At 43.9% G+C, this 19,328-nt stretch overlaps 1 protein-coding gene and 1 long non-coding RNA gene across 2 annotated transcripts in view; one reads left to right on the forward strand and one right to left on the reverse strand.

The window, feature by feature from the left end:
- Window positions 1–8,325, reverse strand: part of FBXO3 (F-box protein 3) — a 33,403-nt gene extending 25,078 nt beyond the window's left edge. The window contains exons 1-3 of the mRNA XM_061381088.1: window positions 8,152–8,325; window positions 3,811–3,900; window positions 1,383–1,546 (exon numbers count right to left, since the gene is read on the reverse strand). Coding sequence (XP_061237072.1) covers window positions 1,383–1,546; window positions 3,811–3,900; window positions 8,152–8,255 — 358 coding nt within the window. The 5' untranslated portion in view covers window positions 8,256–8,325. The remainder of the gene's footprint in view (window positions 1–1,382; window positions 1,547–3,810; window positions 3,901–8,151) is intronic.
- A 79-nt stretch (window positions 8,326–8,404) lies between these two features.
- On the forward strand, window positions 8,405–15,569 carry LOC133226950 (uncharacterized). The gene is made up of 3 exons (XR_009729674.1): window positions 8,405–8,490; window positions 14,419–14,492; window positions 15,324–15,569. It is a non-coding gene; the product is annotated as an uncharacterized LOC133226950 (long non-coding RNA).
- The last annotated feature ends 3,759 nt before the right edge of the window (window positions 15,570–19,328 follow it).

A 19,328-nucleotide genomic window follows, 5' to 3' on the forward strand; every position in this document is an offset into this window, starting at 1 on the left:
CTTTGTGTTTAACAAATACTAGCTACTGCATGCTTGCTTCATGCTACATCACTTCAGTCGTGTAGGACTCTTTGAGACCCTATGGACTGTAGCCTGCCAAGCTCCTCTGTCCATGGGATTCTCTACGCAAGAACACTGGAGTGGATTGCCATTTCCTCCTCCAGGGGATCTTCCCAACCCAGGGATCGAACCTGCGTCTCTTACATTTCCTGCATTAGCAGGCAAGTTCTTTAGCACTAGCACCACCCAGGAAGTCCACTAAGCCTTACATATTTTACATATCACCACCAAATTACCTATTTTCAGAATTATTTTCCTCTTGAAATTTTTCAACCTCACATACGAAGTACATGATATTTTCCTTTTCTTTCAAGGAAAAAAAACTAATAAAAATATTAATCAAGGGTACTGTCCTTCAAAGCTCTACTCTCTCTACCAAATTATTCTTTCTTCTACTTCCTTGCAATTCAGTTTTAAGTAATTGGTCATGCAATCATGATTGTATGAAATTCATATTTGCATGGAAAAGTACAGCAGAAATATGAAATGTAAAAGGAATGCCCTTTCAAAAGAGACCTCAGTTCAAAAGGAATACGTTTGAGAAGAACTAATTCCAATTTCAGCTTAGCAAAACCAAAACACATATAAAATTCCTTTTAGTGGAGAAACCTGAAAAAAATTGGAGGCTAAAGCAGATTAAGTAGCATCTCCAATCCATTTATGTATTTCTTGGGCATAAATTTAAAAATCAAAGTAATGGGAAATAGCTTGTTAATATTTCTTGCCAAAATTGGACAATAATACTATGGTAGACAGAGCACAGATTCTGGAGTCAAATTAACCTCACTTCAAATCTGAGTTTCATTATTCTGTGAGTGTCAAAGTGGGGATGAAAGTTTTCCCTATTCTATTACGCTGCTCTTCAGATGCTTAAAAACCCGGTCTGTCAATATTTGGTCTTTCCTAATACCAGGCTGTCAAATAAACACTTACTTGTACTGAAAACAGGGAAGAGGGTTGATACAGCAGGCAATGCTTCAATTAAAAAAAAGTCTTTTAAAAGAAATTACAATAGGTATCCTCAAGCAATTTTAGCATTACTAGTTTCTTTACGTAAAACAAATGTAAAGATCAAATGAGTTCAGCTTCCCTTCTAATAAAGAATCATGTGGGTGCCGAGGTGGGCAAAAATAGGGCAAGCACTAGAGCCGGTGTCCTCTGAGCAAATTAGGCTTCCCGTTTCCTTGACCAAATGTGAATGATGCATTACAGATACTGTTGGATTAGCACAGATCAGCACAGGAGATAGAAACCTAAAGTTATTTAACCTATTTAAACTAGAGTCACTAAAATGAAGAAGGGAGACCTTGTATTCCCAATACCTTTCAGAGATAAAACCATCCGAGGACATCTGGGTTCCAAGTATTTCTTGAGATCATCCCAGGCCTTTTTAATAGCAGCATAATGGTCAATATATCGTCCTACATCAGAGTAAGTATCAATGAAGAGGGATTTCCAACACTGGTTCTTCTGTGTTTTCTCTTCCCTAAATAGATTTAAAAATAAAATTAAAAATATTTTACAATGAAATTAGCATATATTTTACACAATTACCAACATACTTTATTGGGAATTTGTGGCTACTTTTGTCTTCCTTTTCATTTATTTTAGCTACAAATGAAGACTAGATAATAAACAGTGACACATACATCAAAAAATTTAACAAGTTATTCCTGGAATAGTGAGATTATGAGTCACTTATTTTTTTTACTTTCTATTATTTTTTTAAGTTTTCTAATCCTTAATAAGATATAATATGAATAATATATGGGATATGAATTTCAACTTACTCCTAAAAACATACCAATTGTAAAATTTTAAAATATATATTTAGCTTTTCCATTTTAGAGAACATTTAGAAACTAATGACAGGCTATATTAATCTAATTTATCTACACTGGATTAACCAGAGAATCAATACAGCACAGCAAAGGAACCAAAATTCAACATTTCTGTTTGGTACAATTCCACAAGCATTTACTGTCTATTTAGCCACTGAGGACATTGAAAATAAGGCATATTTTTTGCCTTCAAAGAATGTAATCTAATCAGGGAGAAAGAATGAAATATAAATTTAAGAGTCAGAAGTGGTACAAGATAAGGCAGCCAGAATAACACACTAGTAGCTTGGACCTTATCCTCTAGAGAGCCACTGAAGAGTTGTAACAGGGGAATGAAAAGAGTGGACCTGTGCTTGTGGTTTGGGAGGGGTGTACTAGAGGTATATACTAGAGGCACAGGCACCGGTTGGAAAGGTTCTGCAGCAGTCCGGTAAAGGACGATGAACTGAACTAAAGCGGTGGTGGCTAAATGAAATGAGAAGAAAGATCCAAGAAACATACAGGAGCTAAAGTCAGAAAGGCTTGGTCACTGAATGAGGTAGGGAGAGAAGGACAGAAGAGACGCAGGATGCTTGGATGCCAGGATGGATGGTACCGCTATGACGGCAGGAATACAGGAGGACCAGGTTTAGGGATGGGGAGAACAATTCAGGGTGTTGTATGTACATGTGTGTGTGTGTTTTTTGGGGTGAGGGGAGTGGTAGGAAAGAAGTAACCTTTTATTCATCTAAGTAATACACATATTATTAAAACCAAAAAGTACTGAAGAACTTATAATGAAAAGCTAGGCAGTCTCCTGTTCTAAATCCAACTCTTCAAAGGAAACTTTAGTTACTTCCGGAAAGTATTGCTATAATTCTAAATGCTTATTCCTCTAGCTGTTTTTTTAATTTTTTAAATTTTTGGCTGCACTGAGTCTTTGCTGCTGCGTCTGGGCTTTCTATAGTTGAGGTGAGCGGGGGCTACTCTCTAGCTGTGGTGTGATGGCTTCTCACTGCAGTGCCTTCTCCTGTTGCAGAGCACAGGCTCTCGAGCACATGGGCTTCAGCAGTTGCAGCGAGTGGCCTCAGGAGTTGAGCACACAGGCTCAGTAGTTGTGACACACGGGCTCAGTAGTTGTGACACATGGGCTTAGCTCCACAGCATGTGGGATCTTCTTGGACCAGGGATTGAACCCATGTCCCCTAAAATGGCTGGCAGATTCTTAACCACTGGACCACCAGGGATGTCCCTATTCCTCTAGTTCTTGATTTATCAATTTTATATCTATCTACTGATACCCCAAACAATAAAAGGTCAGGATGAAGCAATACTTAAAATTCCTTCTTCCTCATTCTTTCTCCTTCCAATGTTTAGAGGCTCTGTTATTTTTAGTTCTACTCAATAGCTTAGCTTTAAATAATATTTTTAAACCTCTGTTTCTTGCTTCATCAACTTCAGTTACCACCTGACTCCCCTCAACCTAAGAAAAAGATATTAGCAATCCTACCCTTTCTTTCACCTTTTCCAACTCCCACCTTCTGTCATGTACACTTTTATTCTATCAAATTAATTAAAATTTACTGAATTTGGTGAACCCTGTGGGTCATCCAGTGGAAGTCCAGCAGACAGTTATGCAAACAAATCTGGGGTTCAGTGGTAATGTCTGGCGTGGACACTCAGGTTTGGGAGTTAGAAGTATACAAGTCATCTCTACAAATTGCAGCAGTGCATGCAGGAGACTTCACAGAGGGAGAAGAGCAGTTAGCCAAGAACAGAAGCTTGGAGAACACCTGCGTTTACTGGCAGGCACAAGAAGAGCCATCAAAGGTGTTAAAGAGACAAGGCTTAGAGAGGAGAATCAAGACAGACTAGCACTAATGAAAGCCAAGGGCCCAATTTCAAGAATACATGTTTCCCAAATACTCACTCGGATATCAGCCAGTATTTTTTGCAATGTCTTCTCCACAGCGGATCATGACTTGATAGCTGGCTGAGTCTTCGACTGACATAGCAACAGCTGGCAGTAACCAGATTCATGGTTAGTATAAAAGAAAACAAGAAAGCAAGTTAGAAATGATGATGAAAATATTCAATGTTAAGTTCTGTTTTGTTCCTTTTGCTTTTCTCCCACTATCTACCCTTATAACCACAAAACAGTCTTTTCTAAAACCTGTTTAATGTGTTAGCTAGTATAATTACCTTGTGAGTAGTGAAATCTCAACTATTTGAGTTCACAAACACACTGCAAAATGTTTACAATTTTAATTTTCATACAAAAGTCTATGAAACATATAAACCATTGGATTTATTTCAAATCAAAGAGTTTTCCTATACTCATTATTGGGCAGTAATCATTTCTATAAACAGAAATGTTATGCAGATGTAAAGAAAGTGTTTTTTCTTTTTAAGATCTGTGAGACATTTGATATTAAATACATAGGCCTTCTGTTTGTTCTAATTTTTTTTCTTAACAGGAATATGTAGCCAAAAACACTTTTCAATTATAGGAACTATTGGAAAACCCACTTATAAAAGATGTTAGATTCACAACAGTTCTGATTCAGTATCCATGGCTATTCAACTTAGGGTCAACTGCTCAAAAATATGAAATATTAGAAATAATTTTCTTATTATATAGAGATTTCTAACACAATAGTGCTTGATTCCTGTAAATCCTTCCCTATGTAATTAATTCAAAAAAGAATGAACTTGAGATTTTAAAAAATGGATTTCTATCCTTTCAGAAGAGAAGTCACAAGTTAGAGAAAGTAGGTAGATATTAAAAGATTTTACTTGGGCAATAACTAATCAATTAAGGGAATCTTAAATTACATAGGATTTGTCAAGGCCGTGAGTGGGGCATGTTAAAAAACAACTAATGCTAAACAGAGTAGGCTTTGTTCACTTTTCAGATTTTACACAAACATCATTCTCATCCTTTTCAGCCACTCTCAGGAGACGCCCAAACTAACATTTGCAAAACTAGGAATCCCTCCAATTTTGTGAATTCAAGAGTCCCCTATCTCTTTTTTAGGTCCTTTTCTATCAATATCCCAAGACTTAAACACCATAAAAGAATCTCTGGAATGTGCACCAGAGGTGATTATTGATGGACATTAAGGATGAAAACTACTGTCCTAGAGCTTCTGACTCAGTCGGCATGGGGTGAAGTCTGTACCTCGGGCATGATATGTATATTTTTAAAGTGCCACATATAATTCTGATATGCAGTGAGACTCAAACTGTGAAGTTTACATTACACAATGATCCCAATAGACTAATCAATCCAACACAATCCAGTTCAGCAAATATGTACCAAAACCTTCAGAAGGTTAGCAATGGGAGGGACACTTGAAAAATCTGAGCTACATACTACAGGAAAGTCACAGTACACTGGAAACTTTTCTGTGGATAAAATTCGATGGCATTTGTGTCAACTTGTTTGGGCTAAGGGATGCCCAGATAGCTAATTAAACACTATTTCCTGTCAGATGTTGCCGGAAAAAATGAGCCTTCGAACTGGCGGACTAAGTTAGCCAAACGGCCCTCCCCAATACGGGTGGGCATCATCCGATCCATTGAGGGCCTGAAGAGAACAAAAAGGCAGAGGAAGGCTGAGTTCGCTCTCTGCCTGACCACTAATTTGGGACACTGATCTTATCCTGCCTTTGCACTCCTGGTTCTCAGGTTTTAGAGCCAGATCGGAATCACTTCTCCAGCTCCCTACCCTTCAAACTATATCACCAGCTTTCTTGGGTCTCCAGCTTGCACATGGCGGACTATAGGAAAGAGCCTCCACAATTCATGAGCAAATACCTTAAAATAAGCCACACATACACACACATATTGGTTCTGCTTCCTTCAAGAACCCTGACTAATACAGTATTCAACTCAGTTTACTTCTACAAACATTTATAGAGGGATCATGTCACTTTGGTTTAAAACTTTGATTACGACCTAAAACATTTATAATAAATTTGAACTCCTCACCTTGTTTTACAAGGTCCTTCATGATCTCACCAGTCTCTGCTCAGCCTCTCTGCCTGTGACTCACTCCCTACCTCCTGCAACACCAGTCTTCTAGCTCTTCCAACAGGCTCTGCTATCCTCCAATCAGCTCCTGAAAACACGGGTCCTTCTGCCAGGACTGCTCTATGCTGTCTATCATATATGGCAGCTCCTTCCAGTCTGAATCAGCTCCTTAACAGAGTCACTGATTCATTTCCTTCATAGCACACAGCAGCTCTTGTAATTATGCGCTTGTTCTCCATCTTGCCCATTAGACTGTAAGAGCTTATAAGAGGGTCCTTATGTGTCTTGTTCACTATTGTTGCCCCAACATTTAATAGGCTGGCACACAGAAACGATCAAAAAAAACAAAAACAAAAACCTGTTGAATAAACAGTGACTACAAAGACAAACAATACAGTCTTTATATTTAAGAAATGCACAATCTGTCTGGTATGGTAAATGAACTCTGCAGAGGGAGGAAGAAAGGTAGAGATCGGACTCAGGAGAGGGGGTCTTAAAGGAATTCATCTTGCTAGGATGAGAAGAGGGGAGCATGGTATTCCAGGCAAGGTCAAGAGTTTAAGCCACAGAACAAAAAAGGCACAAGTGTGGTATGCTGGCTGAGGTCAATTTGGATAGAGTGGACCATGTCAAAAATTAAGGGCCTTAAATGCTCCCTGAAGTTTAGGTTATAATCTGTAAATAACGAGCAGCATTACAGGATTTTTAGGATCTGTCAGAAAGATCATTCTGAGAGCAAGGTAGCCCATTAGATCAAGAGTGTGTGTAGTGTTAGATTTCTAAAAGGCTATAAGTGTTAGTCGCTCAGTTGTGCCCGACTCTGCGACCCCATGGACTGCAGCCCACCAGGCTCCTCTGTCCATGAGATTTTTCCAGGCAAGGATACTGGAGTGGGTCACCATTTCCTTCTCCAGGGGATCTTCCCAACCCGGGGATCGAACCCGGGTCTCCTGCACTGCAGGCAGATTCTTTATCGAACCCGGGTCTCCTGCACTGCAGGCAGATTCTTTACCAACTGAGCTACAAGGGAAGCCCCTAAAAGGCCCTAGCAACACAATATTTCAGATGAGAGTTTGCAGCTGGAACAGACTTTTCCAAAGAAAAGACAAACTTCATTACAAGCATGAGTAGAGAAAAATTTGTTTTCTAGAAAAATTAAAATGTTACAGGTATTAATGTAGATAGCAGCCAGAAACTGGAGTTATCTCTCTGTCACCACTTAGCTAGACAAACCAACAGCTGCCACCAACTTCAAGAAAGCTGCATGTCTACAAGGATCCCCGACAACACAGGGTACAGTCAACAAACTGCTAGAATCCAATGGTTAATCAAACAAAACAAAACGAATCTCTCCTACCTATCCTTAAGAGGGCGACTTTGCCTCCTCTGCAAATACATATGGTGGCCCAAGAAAGAGGCATGCCACCAGCTGTCAAGGGTGTAAACAGCGCCATTTCTTCCACCATTCCAGGCAGTCCCAAGCGCTGAAGGAACCTGGCATTTAACCACCCCTACCAGCAACCGGTGTTTAGTTTTGGAACAGACGCGGGCAACTTGGGAAACCCAAAGCATACAGGAGGGAAGATGGTCACCTGTATCGCAACACCGGAAGTCAGTACCAAAACAAAATCCAACATGCAACCGTGAGGAGGAAGGCTGAAAACGAAACAATTATACAGCAGAGAAGATTGAAAGTGAGCCTGCCAGATATAACGTTGCCGCAGAAGTCGCACCCAGTGGTGAGGGGGTCGCCCGGCTCCTCTCCCTCGTCCCATTGGCCCACTTTGGCGCCCGACTCCGAAGGCCTCCGGCCCAGGCAGAGAGAAGAGGGCTCTGCCGCCGGGACGGAGACTTTTTCAAAGCGGCCAAGGCTGCCGGGATCGGGCAGAGACGCCGGGGGTCCGGAGGTGCGGGCCGCGGGCGTCCGCGGGCCGGCAGCGGGGAGTAGTATCTCCCCGCTTCCAACTGGGCCTCGCTGAGGCCCGGGAGAGAGGGCTCTTGTCGCTCCTCAGGCCTGGGCCCCGGACGCGAGGAAGACCTCAAGGCGGGGCCCCTTCCGCCGCGGTCTCACCCCGGCCCCCCGAGGGACCCTGCAGGATCAGGGTGGCCCTGGCGTCACCTTCTAGGTGACACCCGAGTCCAGGTTCGGTCGGCGAGCCGGGCCTCCGTCCTTCCTGCCTTACACCACCTCCCTTACCCGCGAACCCCACCCCTGCCATGTGCCTCGTCCCATTACTTGATTAGGTCCCGGTAGTCCAAGAAGGATAAGATGAGGAGCAGGGGGTCGGTGGGCAGCGATTCTAGGGTTAGGGGCGCCGACTCGGCATCCATGGCCGCCATCTTGCCTGGCCCAGTGCAGGCCTGGCCACGCCCCGGCCACGCCCCGGCCACGCCCCCTCCGCCACAGCCCGCGCCGCTCCCCAGCCACCGGCACAGGTTTGTTATGTAATCGACAGGAGAGCAGGATAGCCCGCCCACAGAGCGGCCTGATAGGCGGTTCCCCGGAAGGCTCCGCCTTCTGCCTTGCCGGCTGAGCGCGCGTGCCCCGGGATCCGGCTTACCCAAGCTACTCTAGGTCTGCCGAGTGCCCCTGTGCTCTCCCTTAGATTCCCCCGGGCTCCCTCCTCCCATTCCGATCCCTAAACCTGCCCAGTCCGGACCTCTTTGAGAGTTTATTATTAAATTTGATTGGGTCACTCTCGCCCCTCACGAGAAATTTTACATCCGCTATCCTGGAAGCTTGGCCTCAAGTTCTCTCTCTGTCTTTGGTCCCGAAATCCATTGTTTCTCTTCGTTTTCCGACCGAGAAATCCCTCGTTTCTCTTTTTAGCCTCCCTGGCCCGGTGTGTCGCTTACACACAGCAGGAGCCTTGTCCACTCTGTAGGGGGCAGAGTTGGGAATCAACTAGAGGCGCTGGTGGAAGGCTCTTCTTCCAAACTAAGGAAATGGTTATCGAGGGCATAATTTTAACCCCCTCCCAAGTAAAAGGTGCATAGGGTCTGAATCTATTTGGTGCTCTCAATTTGGTCGTCACGGTTGTTTTTCAACATTTTAGGGCAATGCAAGTGTATAATAAATTTTTGTTTTTGCCAAGATTTCTTTTCAGAGAGTTAAGTACTTCAGATGTGAAGGAGGGGGTTGAGGCCTCAATGGGCTTAGTTGAAGCACTGATGGTCACTCTTAAGCTTAGACAAGAGGGTGTTAAATTGGAGATGGGAGACATGTCCTGGACTGAGAGCTAAGGAATAGATCACTTAGCAGATTTCTTCTTTTCTGTTTCTTTCCCAATGCAGTGTGGTGTAAAGAGCTTGAGGGAGTCCAGTCAGACCTGGACTTCATCAGTTCAGTTCAGTCGCGTCCAACTCTTTGTGACCCCATGAACTGCAGCATGCCAGGCCTCCCTGTCCATCACCAACTCCCAGAGTCCACCCAAACACATGTCCATTGAGTCGGCGATGCCATCCAATGATCTCATCCTCTGTTGTCCCCCTCTCCTCCTGCCCTCAAACTTTCCCAGCATCAGAGTCTTTTCAAATGAGTCAGCTGTTTGCATCAGGTGGCCAAAGTACTGGAGTTTCAGCTTTAGCATCATTCCTTCCAAAGAAATCCCAGGGCTGATCTCCTTCAGAATGGACTGGTTGGATCTCCTTGCAGTCCAAAGGACTCTCAAATGTCTTCTCCAACACCACAGTTCAAAAGCATCAATTCTTCCGCGTTCAGCTTTCTTCACAGTCCAACTCTCACATCCATACATGACCACTGGAAAAACCATTTCACACGCTAGTAAAGTAATGCTCAAAATTCTCCAAGCCAGGCTTCAGCAATATGTGAACCGTGAACTTCCAGTTGTTCAAGCTGGTTTTAGAAAAGGCAGAGGAACCAGAGACCAAATTGCCAACATCCGCTGGATCATCGAAAAAGCAAGAGAGTTCCCAAAAAACATCTATTTCTGCTTTATTGACTGTGCCAAAGCCTTTGACCGTGTGGATCACAATAAACTGTGGAAAATTCTTCTCCAACACCACAGTTTAAAAGCATCAATTCTTTGGCGTTCAGCTTTCTTCACAGTCCAACTCTCACATCCATACATGACCACTGGAAAAACCATAGCCTTAACTAGATGGACCTTTGTTGGCAAAGTAATGTCTCTGCTTTTCAATATGCTGTCTAGGTTGGTCATAACTTTCCTTCCAAGGAGTAAGCGTCTTTTAATTTCATGGCTGCAGTCACCATCTGCAGTGATTTTGGAGCCCAGAAAAATAGAGTCAGCCACTGTTTCCCCATCTATTTGCCATGAACATGCCATGATCTTAGTTTTCTGAATGTTGAGCTTTAAGCTAACTTTTTCACTCTCCTCTTTCACTTTTATCAAGAGGCCCTTTAGTTCTTCATTTTCTACCATAAGGGTGGTGTCATCTGTATATCTGAGGTAATTGGTATTTCTCCCAGCAATCTTGATTCCAGCTTGTGCTTCTTCCAGCCCAGCGTTTCTCATGATGTACTCTGCATAGAAGTTAAATAAGCAGGGTGACAATATACAGCCTTGACATACTCCTTTTCCTATTTGGAACCAGTCTCTTGTTCCATGTCCAGTTCTAACTGTTGCTTCCTGACCTGCATACAGATTTCTCAAGAGGCAGGTCAGGTGGTCTGGTATTCCCATCTCTTTCAGAATTTTCCACGATTTATTGTGATCCACACAGTCAAAGGCTTTGGCATAGTCAATAAAGCAGAAATAGATGTTTTTCTGAAACTCTCTTGCTTTTTCCATGATCCAGCAGATGTTGGCAATTTGATCTCTAGTTCCTCTGCCTTTTCTAAATTCAGCTTGAACATCTGGAAGTTCACGGTTCATGTATTGCTGAAGCCTGGCTTGGAGAATTTTGAGCATTACTTTACTAGTGTGTGAGATGAGTGCAGTTGTGCGGTAGTTTGAGCATTCTTTGACATTGCCTTTCTTTGGGATTGGAATGAAAACTGACCGTTTCCAGTCCTGTGGCCACTGCTGAGTTTTCCAAATTTGTTGGCATATTGAGTGCAGCACTTTCACAGCGTCATCTTTCAGGATTTGAAATAGCTCAACTGGAATTCCATCACCTCCACTAGCTTTGTTCGTAATGATGCTTTCTAAGGCCCACTTGACTTCACATTCCAGGATGTCTGGCTCTAGGTGAGTGATCACACCATCGTGATTATCTGGGTCGTGAAGATCTTTTTGTATAGTTCTTCTGTGTGCTTGAGGGAGTCCAGTCAGACCTGGACTTCATACATCTGTTGTTTACTAGAAGTGGAATGGTGAGCTAGTTAATTATGCCTAAATTCTATGATCCTGTTTTCATGCGTGCATGCTCAGTGGCTTCAGTCGTGTCCAACTTTTTGCAACACTATGGACTGCAGCCAGCCTCGCTCCTCTGTTCATGGGCTTCTCCAGGCAAGAATACTTGAGCGGATTGCCAAGCAGGGAATCTTCCTGACCTGGGATCAAACCCAGGTCTCTTGTATCTCCTACAGGCAGATTCTTTACCGCCAAGTCACTAGGAAAGCCCATGTAACTGTTTACTCAGCTCTAAAACTATCTGTCCCCTAAAGTGGTTTATGGATGCCCATAAAGGTTTGTGTAAATGACTGGCTAGATATCTAAAAATGTTAATTTTTTAACAACCTGTACAAGCCTGTACATACATGCATCACCAAGTTTTACAAACTTTGCCACATTCCGGAGAAAGTTTCCTACTATTTGGAAAAGAGGAAATGATTCTACCTTTCCCATTCCACCCACTCCCAACAACAAAATACTCCATTTCCTCAATTCACCATACCATTTAGTCAGTTCAGTTCCTCAGTCACATCCAACTCTTTGCAACCCCACTCACTGCAGCACTCCAGGCTTCCCTATCACCAATTCCCGGAGCTTGCTCAAACTCATGTCCATCGAGTCGGTGATGCCATCCAGCCATCTCATCCTCTGTCGTCCCCTTCTCCTCCTGCCCCCAATCCCTCCCAGCATCACAGTCTTTTCCAATGAGTCAACTCTTCGCATGAGGTGGCCAAAGTACTGGAGTTTCAGCTTTAGCATCATTCCTTCCAAAGAAATCCCAGGGCTGATCTCCTTCAGAATGGACTGGTTGGATCTCCTTGCAGTCCAAGGGACTCTCAAGAGTCTTCTCCAACACCACAGTTCAAAAGCATCAATTCTTCGGCGTTCAGCTTTCTTTACAGTCCAACTCTCACATCCATACATGACCACTGGAAAAACCATAGCCTTTTTCTCTATACAGACATTTGTTGGCAAAGTAATGTCTCTACTTTTTAATATGCTGTCTAGGTTTGTCATAGCTTTTCTTCCAAAAAGCAAGCATCTTTTAATTTCATGGCTGCTGTCACCATCTGTAGTGATTTTGGAGCCCAAGTAAATCAAATCTCTCACTATTTCCATTGTTTTCCCATCTGTTTACCATGAAGTAATGAACAGGATGCCATGGTCTTCATTTTCTGAATGTTGAGTTTTAAACCAGCTTTCTCACTCTCCTCTTTCACCTTCATCAAAAGGCTCTTTAGTTCTTTGCTTTCTGCCATAAGGGTGGTGTCATCTGTATATCTGAGGTTATTGATATTTCTCCCAGCAATCTTGATTCCAGCTTGTGCTTCATCCAGCCTGGCATTTCGCATGATGTACTCTGCATATAAGTTAAATAAGCAGGGTGACGATATACAGCCTTGACATACTCCTTTCCCAATTTGGAACCAGCCCGTTGTTCCATGTCCAGTTCTAACTGTTGCCTCTTGACCTGCACACAGGTTTTGCAGGAGGCAGGTCAGGTGGTCTGGTATTCCCACCTCTAAGAATTTTCCACAGTTTGTTGTGATCCACACAGTCAAAGGCTTTAGCATAATCAATGAAGTAGAAATAGATGTTTTTCTGGAATTCTCTTGCTTTGTCTATGATCCAATGGATGTTGGCAACCATACCATTAATGCCTTATAATTATGGTTTTGTCTAATATTTATAACCCTTTTCCTCCCCCACTCCCACTGTATTAATTGTATTTTTTATTTTCTGTATCTTATGATGTTTTGACATCCTAAAAATCTTGCTGACTAAAGGCAGACTGACCTCCCAGGTCTAGCTAGTTTCTAAAGATAACAAACAGCTTGGACACACCTCTCATATGCAAGCCAACCACCCCCTTTATCTAACTCTCACACACAGAGCCACTACTTCCCCTGCCCTGTGTCATCTCAGGGTCAGGTACCAGGCAATGAGAGAACACCCCAATGGTCCGAAGACCCCCATGTATTGTTCAGATCAGCCAGTCCCAAGCTGTTTGTCCTGGGCCAGGAAGATCCCCTGGAGAAGGAAATGGCCACTCTCCAGTATTCTCGCCTGGAAAATTCCATGGACAAAGGAGCCTGGCAGGCTATAGTCCATGGGGTCACAAAGAGTCAGACGTGACTGAGCAACACTTTCACTTCACTTTTCAAGCTGTTTACTCTGCCCTGCCCAATGCAAACTCAGATAAAATCTCTGGCCCAAATTTGCCTCTTGCTCCTGCTTCTGCCTCCTGACCCAAACCTGATGCTTCCACGGGGACCCTTCATGGCATGGTGTGCCTCTTTCTCTAGGGAAATGTAATTAAAAAAAAGAAAAACTTCTTTCCATGGCATTGACCTTGTCATGGTGTCACTCAGTCACCTCCATAAACTGAAATCCTACAGTACGAATGAGAGACCCACCCAGCAAAAACCCAAACTGAAGCAAACAAACAAAAAAACCCTTGTGCTTACATGTCTTACTTCCAAACTATTTGTGCACATATTTAGACCATTTACTGAATTAGATTCAGGTCAGTTATTCCCTGTCTGTCTCTCTCATTCTTAATCGCTCAGTCGTGTCTGACTCTTTGTGACCCCATGAACTGTAGCCTGCCAGGCTCTTCTGTCCTTGGAGATTCTCCAGGCAAGAATACTAGAGTCAGCTGCTACATACCAGTCTGTAAACTCTGTCTTTTACATCCTTATTACCCAGGGTCTAGTATGACATTCAATAAGTAGAAAGTTTAAATTTAGGTTGAATGGATAAAGACAGACCTCTCATTTCTATTTACAAGTGAACCGTACCTGTTGATACAGGTAAAGTTCATAAAGGCATTTGATCCTAATTCATGTTTGTCTCTATTTCTCCCTCAAGTGGGCTACTTGTTTTAAATCTAAAAGCTGGTAGGAGTTTCATGCATGCCCAGTCACTTCAATCATGTCCGACTGTTCGTAACCCTATGGACTGTAGCCTACCAGGCTCCTCTGTCCACGGGGTTTTCTGGGGAAGAATACTGGAGGAGGTTGCCATTTCCTCCTCCAGGGGATCTTTCCGACCCAGGGCTGGAACCTATGTCTCCTACCTTGGCAGGCAGATTCTTTACCACTGAGCCATCTGGGAAGCCTAGTTGGAATTTCAAGTAGACTGTCTTTGCTTCTGCTATCCTATTGCATTTTCCTCCTTTTTAGACTTGGTCCAGTTATGACCTAATGAGAAGACCAAAAGTGTGAAGTTACTCTGTCATAGCTAGGATTAAGGTGAGGTAAGAGACATACTCACCTGGGACACAAGATTCAAGGGAGTATGAAAAAAAAAACCCCTCTAATCAAGATGAGTAATATTTTAATGCAATATTTTTTTAAAAAATGCAAAACCCCCATGGTGAACAAAATAACAAAATCTTAGTCAAAAATGGGATCCCACAATGCTGTGCAAGCCATATGGGACCCTAAGCCAAAAGGGAAAAAAAATGTGCACTTAAATATATGTTTTTATGACTTTTCAAATGGTTATTGTTTTTTACTGGAAGGCCAGAAGGGAGCGTTCAGGTAGAGGACTTGCTTCCCCTATGTAGCAAGACTAGAGCTCCTGCCATCCTTGGGTCAGGGATACCATCAGGTTGCCAGCCCCTTCTGTGATAGACCATACCTCCCCGGGGAAGTGACCTCAGCCCAGACTCCATTTTTCTCCCCAACATGGTAGGAAGCAGGTTGAGGAGGTTGAGGGGAGCAATGCAGGTGAGCAGTCCCCAGGAGAGCCCTTTTCTAGGCTGTGGCTTCCTGTCACCCCCTCCCCACCCACCATACCCCCAGTCATGGCTGGAAAGGTGTAGGAAGAAGGAGCTGGGACTTGGCTATCTGGGTCCCCTGGATTAAGGTCAAGGGTGAGGGCTCCATAGCCTTTGTGCCTGGGTGGGAGCGACAGTCCAAGTCTGCTAATGGTTTTGGAAGCTAGTCTCTAAAGGGCATGGAAGGATTTCACCAAAATAGCATTTATTTGCCATTAATATTCTTTCTTTTTTTTTAAATTAAGTCTTTATTGAATTAGTTGCAATATTGCTTATGTTGTTTATGTCCTGGTTTCTTGGCCATAGGGCATATGGGATCTTAGCTCCCCTACCAGGGATCGAACCTGCACCCTCTGCATTGGAAGGCAAAGTGTTAACCACTGGACCAGCAGGGAAGTCTCTATTTGCCATTAATATTCTTGTGGTACATCAGAATGCACAAGATTCTGAAAGAAGAGTTCATACATGGCATTAAAAAAGAAGAGATTTGCCTATTCTCTCAGGAAGAGAGAGAGATAATGCCTGAGAAATAAATACACTCACATGTTCTCTTTAAAAGCCCAGTGTCACCTTGGTTAGTGGCAAGTAGTTCTTAGTGCCCAATACCCTACCTCCTTACACATAGTTACACTTTAGCTTCATCACTCCCTTCATCACATCCTTCATCACTTCATCACTTCATTACTGTGGCTCAGACAGTAAAGAAACTGCCTGTAATATGGGAAACATGGGTTCAGTCCCTGGGTTGGGAGGATCCTCTGGAGAAGGGAATGGCTACCCACTCTAGGATTCTTGCCAGGAGAATTCAATGGACAGAGGAGCCTGACGGGCTACAGTCCATAGGGTTGCAAAGAGTCTGACACGACTGAACAACTCATACTTTGTTTTACTAGCTTCATTGTCTTCAAGGTTCCCATCAGCTGTTTCAGTAAGTCCTCCAGACATTCATTCATTCCTTATTACTTGCCAGGACCTAGGCTCAGGACTGTAGCAATCAAGACAGGGTGCTGTTCCTACTTGGATGCAATCACTCTTTAGAAGGTGAGAGATACACTTCCTGTTTGCTTGGGGAGAAGCAAATCCACATGGCCCTGAAGTCTCATTTTCTCCCTTGTTTTCAGGGTTTAGCAACTAGCTGCATCAGCAGATCTGAGTGTGCTGGGAGGCAGAACAGGCAGTTGCCAGACACTGAGTTTTAGAGGCTCTTGCTAAATGCTGTAAATGGTGGCCTCGCATGTCCCACGCGCCCCCACCAACCCCACCATATGTAAAGCATCATAGTTTAGGGCCCCTCTGTATTGACCACTCTCTGGGATGTGTCCAGTCTTCTGCCTCCCAGTGGGACAGTGAAAGCTGTGAACTGAGATGGGGAGGAAGATGGGAGTGGGCCTGGAAGTAGGGCATTTTTGTGTATTTTCCTCCTTTTCTCTGCTTGTAGACCCATACCAACATTCTGTATTTATACTGCATGGCCTGGGTAGTGTATGTCCTGGGCCCGTGAACAGTAACTGCTGGAGGTAACCTGGAGGTCACACACTGCTTTGTCTCATGCTAAGTGTTTGCGGAAATGGCTCTGACCAATTGGGCCTCTCAGAAACAGGAAATGTTCTCAGGAAGTTCTCATGGGGTCCCGTCAGGTTGTAGGGCAGGCCTGGGACTGGACTATGCAAGCCTTGTTGTCAGCTCTTCTAGTGGTGGTGAGGCAGGCCTGGCATTGGGAGCCCAGGAGATGAGGGGGTGGGAAGACCAGGATGGAACTACCAGTCACCAGCTCCCCCAAACAAGTGCGCCATCCAGAAAAAAAAACAAAGCCGGGAGAAAGGCTGCTGGTGACTGGTGAAGAGGAGGCCTGCCTCTGTGGAGCTCAGGAAAATTCAAGAGTATGCTCATGCTTCAGGGCTGAAAGCAGGGAGAGGAATATAATTACAGGGTGGTAGGGAGATTAGGGGCTGCCACTTGCTCAGAAAGGCATCCAGCCTGATGAGCTGATGCAAAAATCTGGAATGGATTTAGCTGTTTCTGTGGTACAAACACAGGAAAACCCATGGCTGATAAAAACCTGGATTTAAACGTACGGTTCCAGCAGTCATATGAATGAGGTTCTGGGATTTGGTCCTCTGCTCCTCACATGGGCAAGACTTTCAATATTCCTGAATTTGCTAAAGCATACGTGTGTTGTTTTGTTTTGTCTGGAACACGCTTCTTATTTTCTTGCAGCCTTTGTAATTAGTGTGAACTTTCTGGATGCACAGTGAATGGACCTGCCTATTGAACACATTTGAAGTGTCTCTTATTGGTGGCTTCTAAGGGTGAATGGTCTGTAATCCCAGAGTTTCCCAAGATTGCATCTTGGAAACAATGACTTCTCCCAGGATCAAAGAAAATGCAGTGTTCTCATACAAGATGTTATACAGTTCAGGGTGCCAGATAACGCCATCCACCAATTCAATAGCCTGTAGGCTGAGGGAGACATGGTGTTTGGACTCCTTCTGTGTCCTTTTGAGGCTTATACAGGTCAGCTTGTGCGCGGTTTTCCTATAGTGCCTGAAAGATATCATAAGAGTGGCTGAACCAGTGGCATGCTTGGTATGCAGGCTTGGATGGGCCGATACTTTTTTTTTAGGGGGTAGGGGATACTCTTCAGGAAGAAGGGAAAATTCAGCCTCTGATCTCTGCTCATCTCTGTGCCCTGAGAGGCTGACCTCTATGGACTCCTTCATCTGGGTTCTCTTGTCATCTGGCTTCTGGTCAGCAACTGGGGAAAGGGGGAGAAAGGAGGAACTAGGATATTTAGTCTCCCCCAGCTGGAGTTTTGACTATAATTGTGTTTTTCTGTATATGCCCAAACTCATCAAAATGTATATAGTAAATATGTGAAACTTTTGGTATATATCAACTAAACGTCAATAGAGCTGTATAAGAGGGGGGAAAAGAAAAGAAGAAATGGTCATGGGACCTTCCTGGGGGCTTCCTGTGTGGCTAGCAGCCATAGGAATGGAGGCGCAACCTCTGATTGGCCTATTTTGGAAACAACACTCTCTACACATAGGAATTTCTCTACAGCCTTTATACACCAGATAAGAACCACACTTGTGGAGGGGGCACCTGGGGCAAGAAGCCTGGAAAGTGATCCAGTCATCAGGGAAGCAGACCTTGTGCTGGAGGCCTCCTCCTACCTCCTTCAGACCCGTGGACTCACAGATGTCACGGTTCAATCTCACAACAGGTTGGACACTGTGGAAATGGGGCTCTACTTTCTCATCAGGACTTCCTTCTGTTGTCCAGCCTGAAACTAGCCCATTCTGGGAAAACGGGATGGTCACTGAAAGGAAAATGACTCTGCCACCTGATACTCTTACCTTGCACTGGGTCCTGAAACATCTGAACTAGAATATCCAGCCAGTTCTGCAGTGATATGAAGATGGTCCCTCTAACCAGGGCCCAAACCAGGTTCCTGATGCCTTAGCCAAATTTAGAAACAGGTGGCTGACCACCCATTAAACTCAGAGAGGCCAACTTACTGTTCAGCCTAAGCAGTTAGCTCACTGGTGTCTTTTTGGCAAGACTAGCATATAATGGAAAAGCATGGTTCACTGATGAAATAGCTTGCTTCTGAGATGGGCAAACCCCATGGAACGCCACAGCCATAAATCACAGAGACCCACAGCACTAGGCATGCTAAACAGTGGGTTAAACTTCAGATGCCATTTTTGGCTGTCGAGCTGTCCACAGGCACCCTCTGTGGAAGAGCAACAAAATGTAGAGGAAAATAACCTACTTAAAAAGACTGATGAAGCATATACGGGCCTCATGTCTATCTACATCAGCTCACTGAGTCTATGACACTAATGATGCCACCAAAAGGATGGGGATACCCAACTGGAAATTCTTTCGACAAAAATAGAAGCTACTGTTACTGAAAAAAGCCTTGTGTTCTTTGCCCACTCTGCCTGTCTGTCCAGTGATGACCCGGTGGTCTCTGCAAGCCTGACCAGTTCAGCTGTCTTGGGCCATCTGTCAGTTGCTTGTGTAAGTCTTGTGTTTCATTTACATTGTGTTTCACTTGTGTAAGTTCTGTGTTTCCTTTCATTTACAATGAATCTGTGTTTCATTTACACTACGAGATGGTTTCTACAGTGGTCACATCCAGCTTAGTTTGCTCTTTTGTCCACTGAACATCCATCACCAACCAAACACACTCGACAGTTACTTTGTGAGCTGGTGTGCTGACACATACTGGCTGTCATTGATTGGCTCAGTTTCAGCAGCTTAGGGGCGGTCTGTGATTTGCTGACTTTCTGAAGTGCAGGG

Source organism: Bos javanicus, chromosome 15 (genome assembly GCF_032452875.1).
Source record: "Bos javanicus breed banteng chromosome 15, ARS-OSU_banteng_1.0, whole genome shotgun sequence".
NCBI classification, from domain to species: domain Eukaryota; kingdom Metazoa; phylum Chordata; class Mammalia; order Artiodactyla; family Bovidae; genus Bos; species Bos javanicus.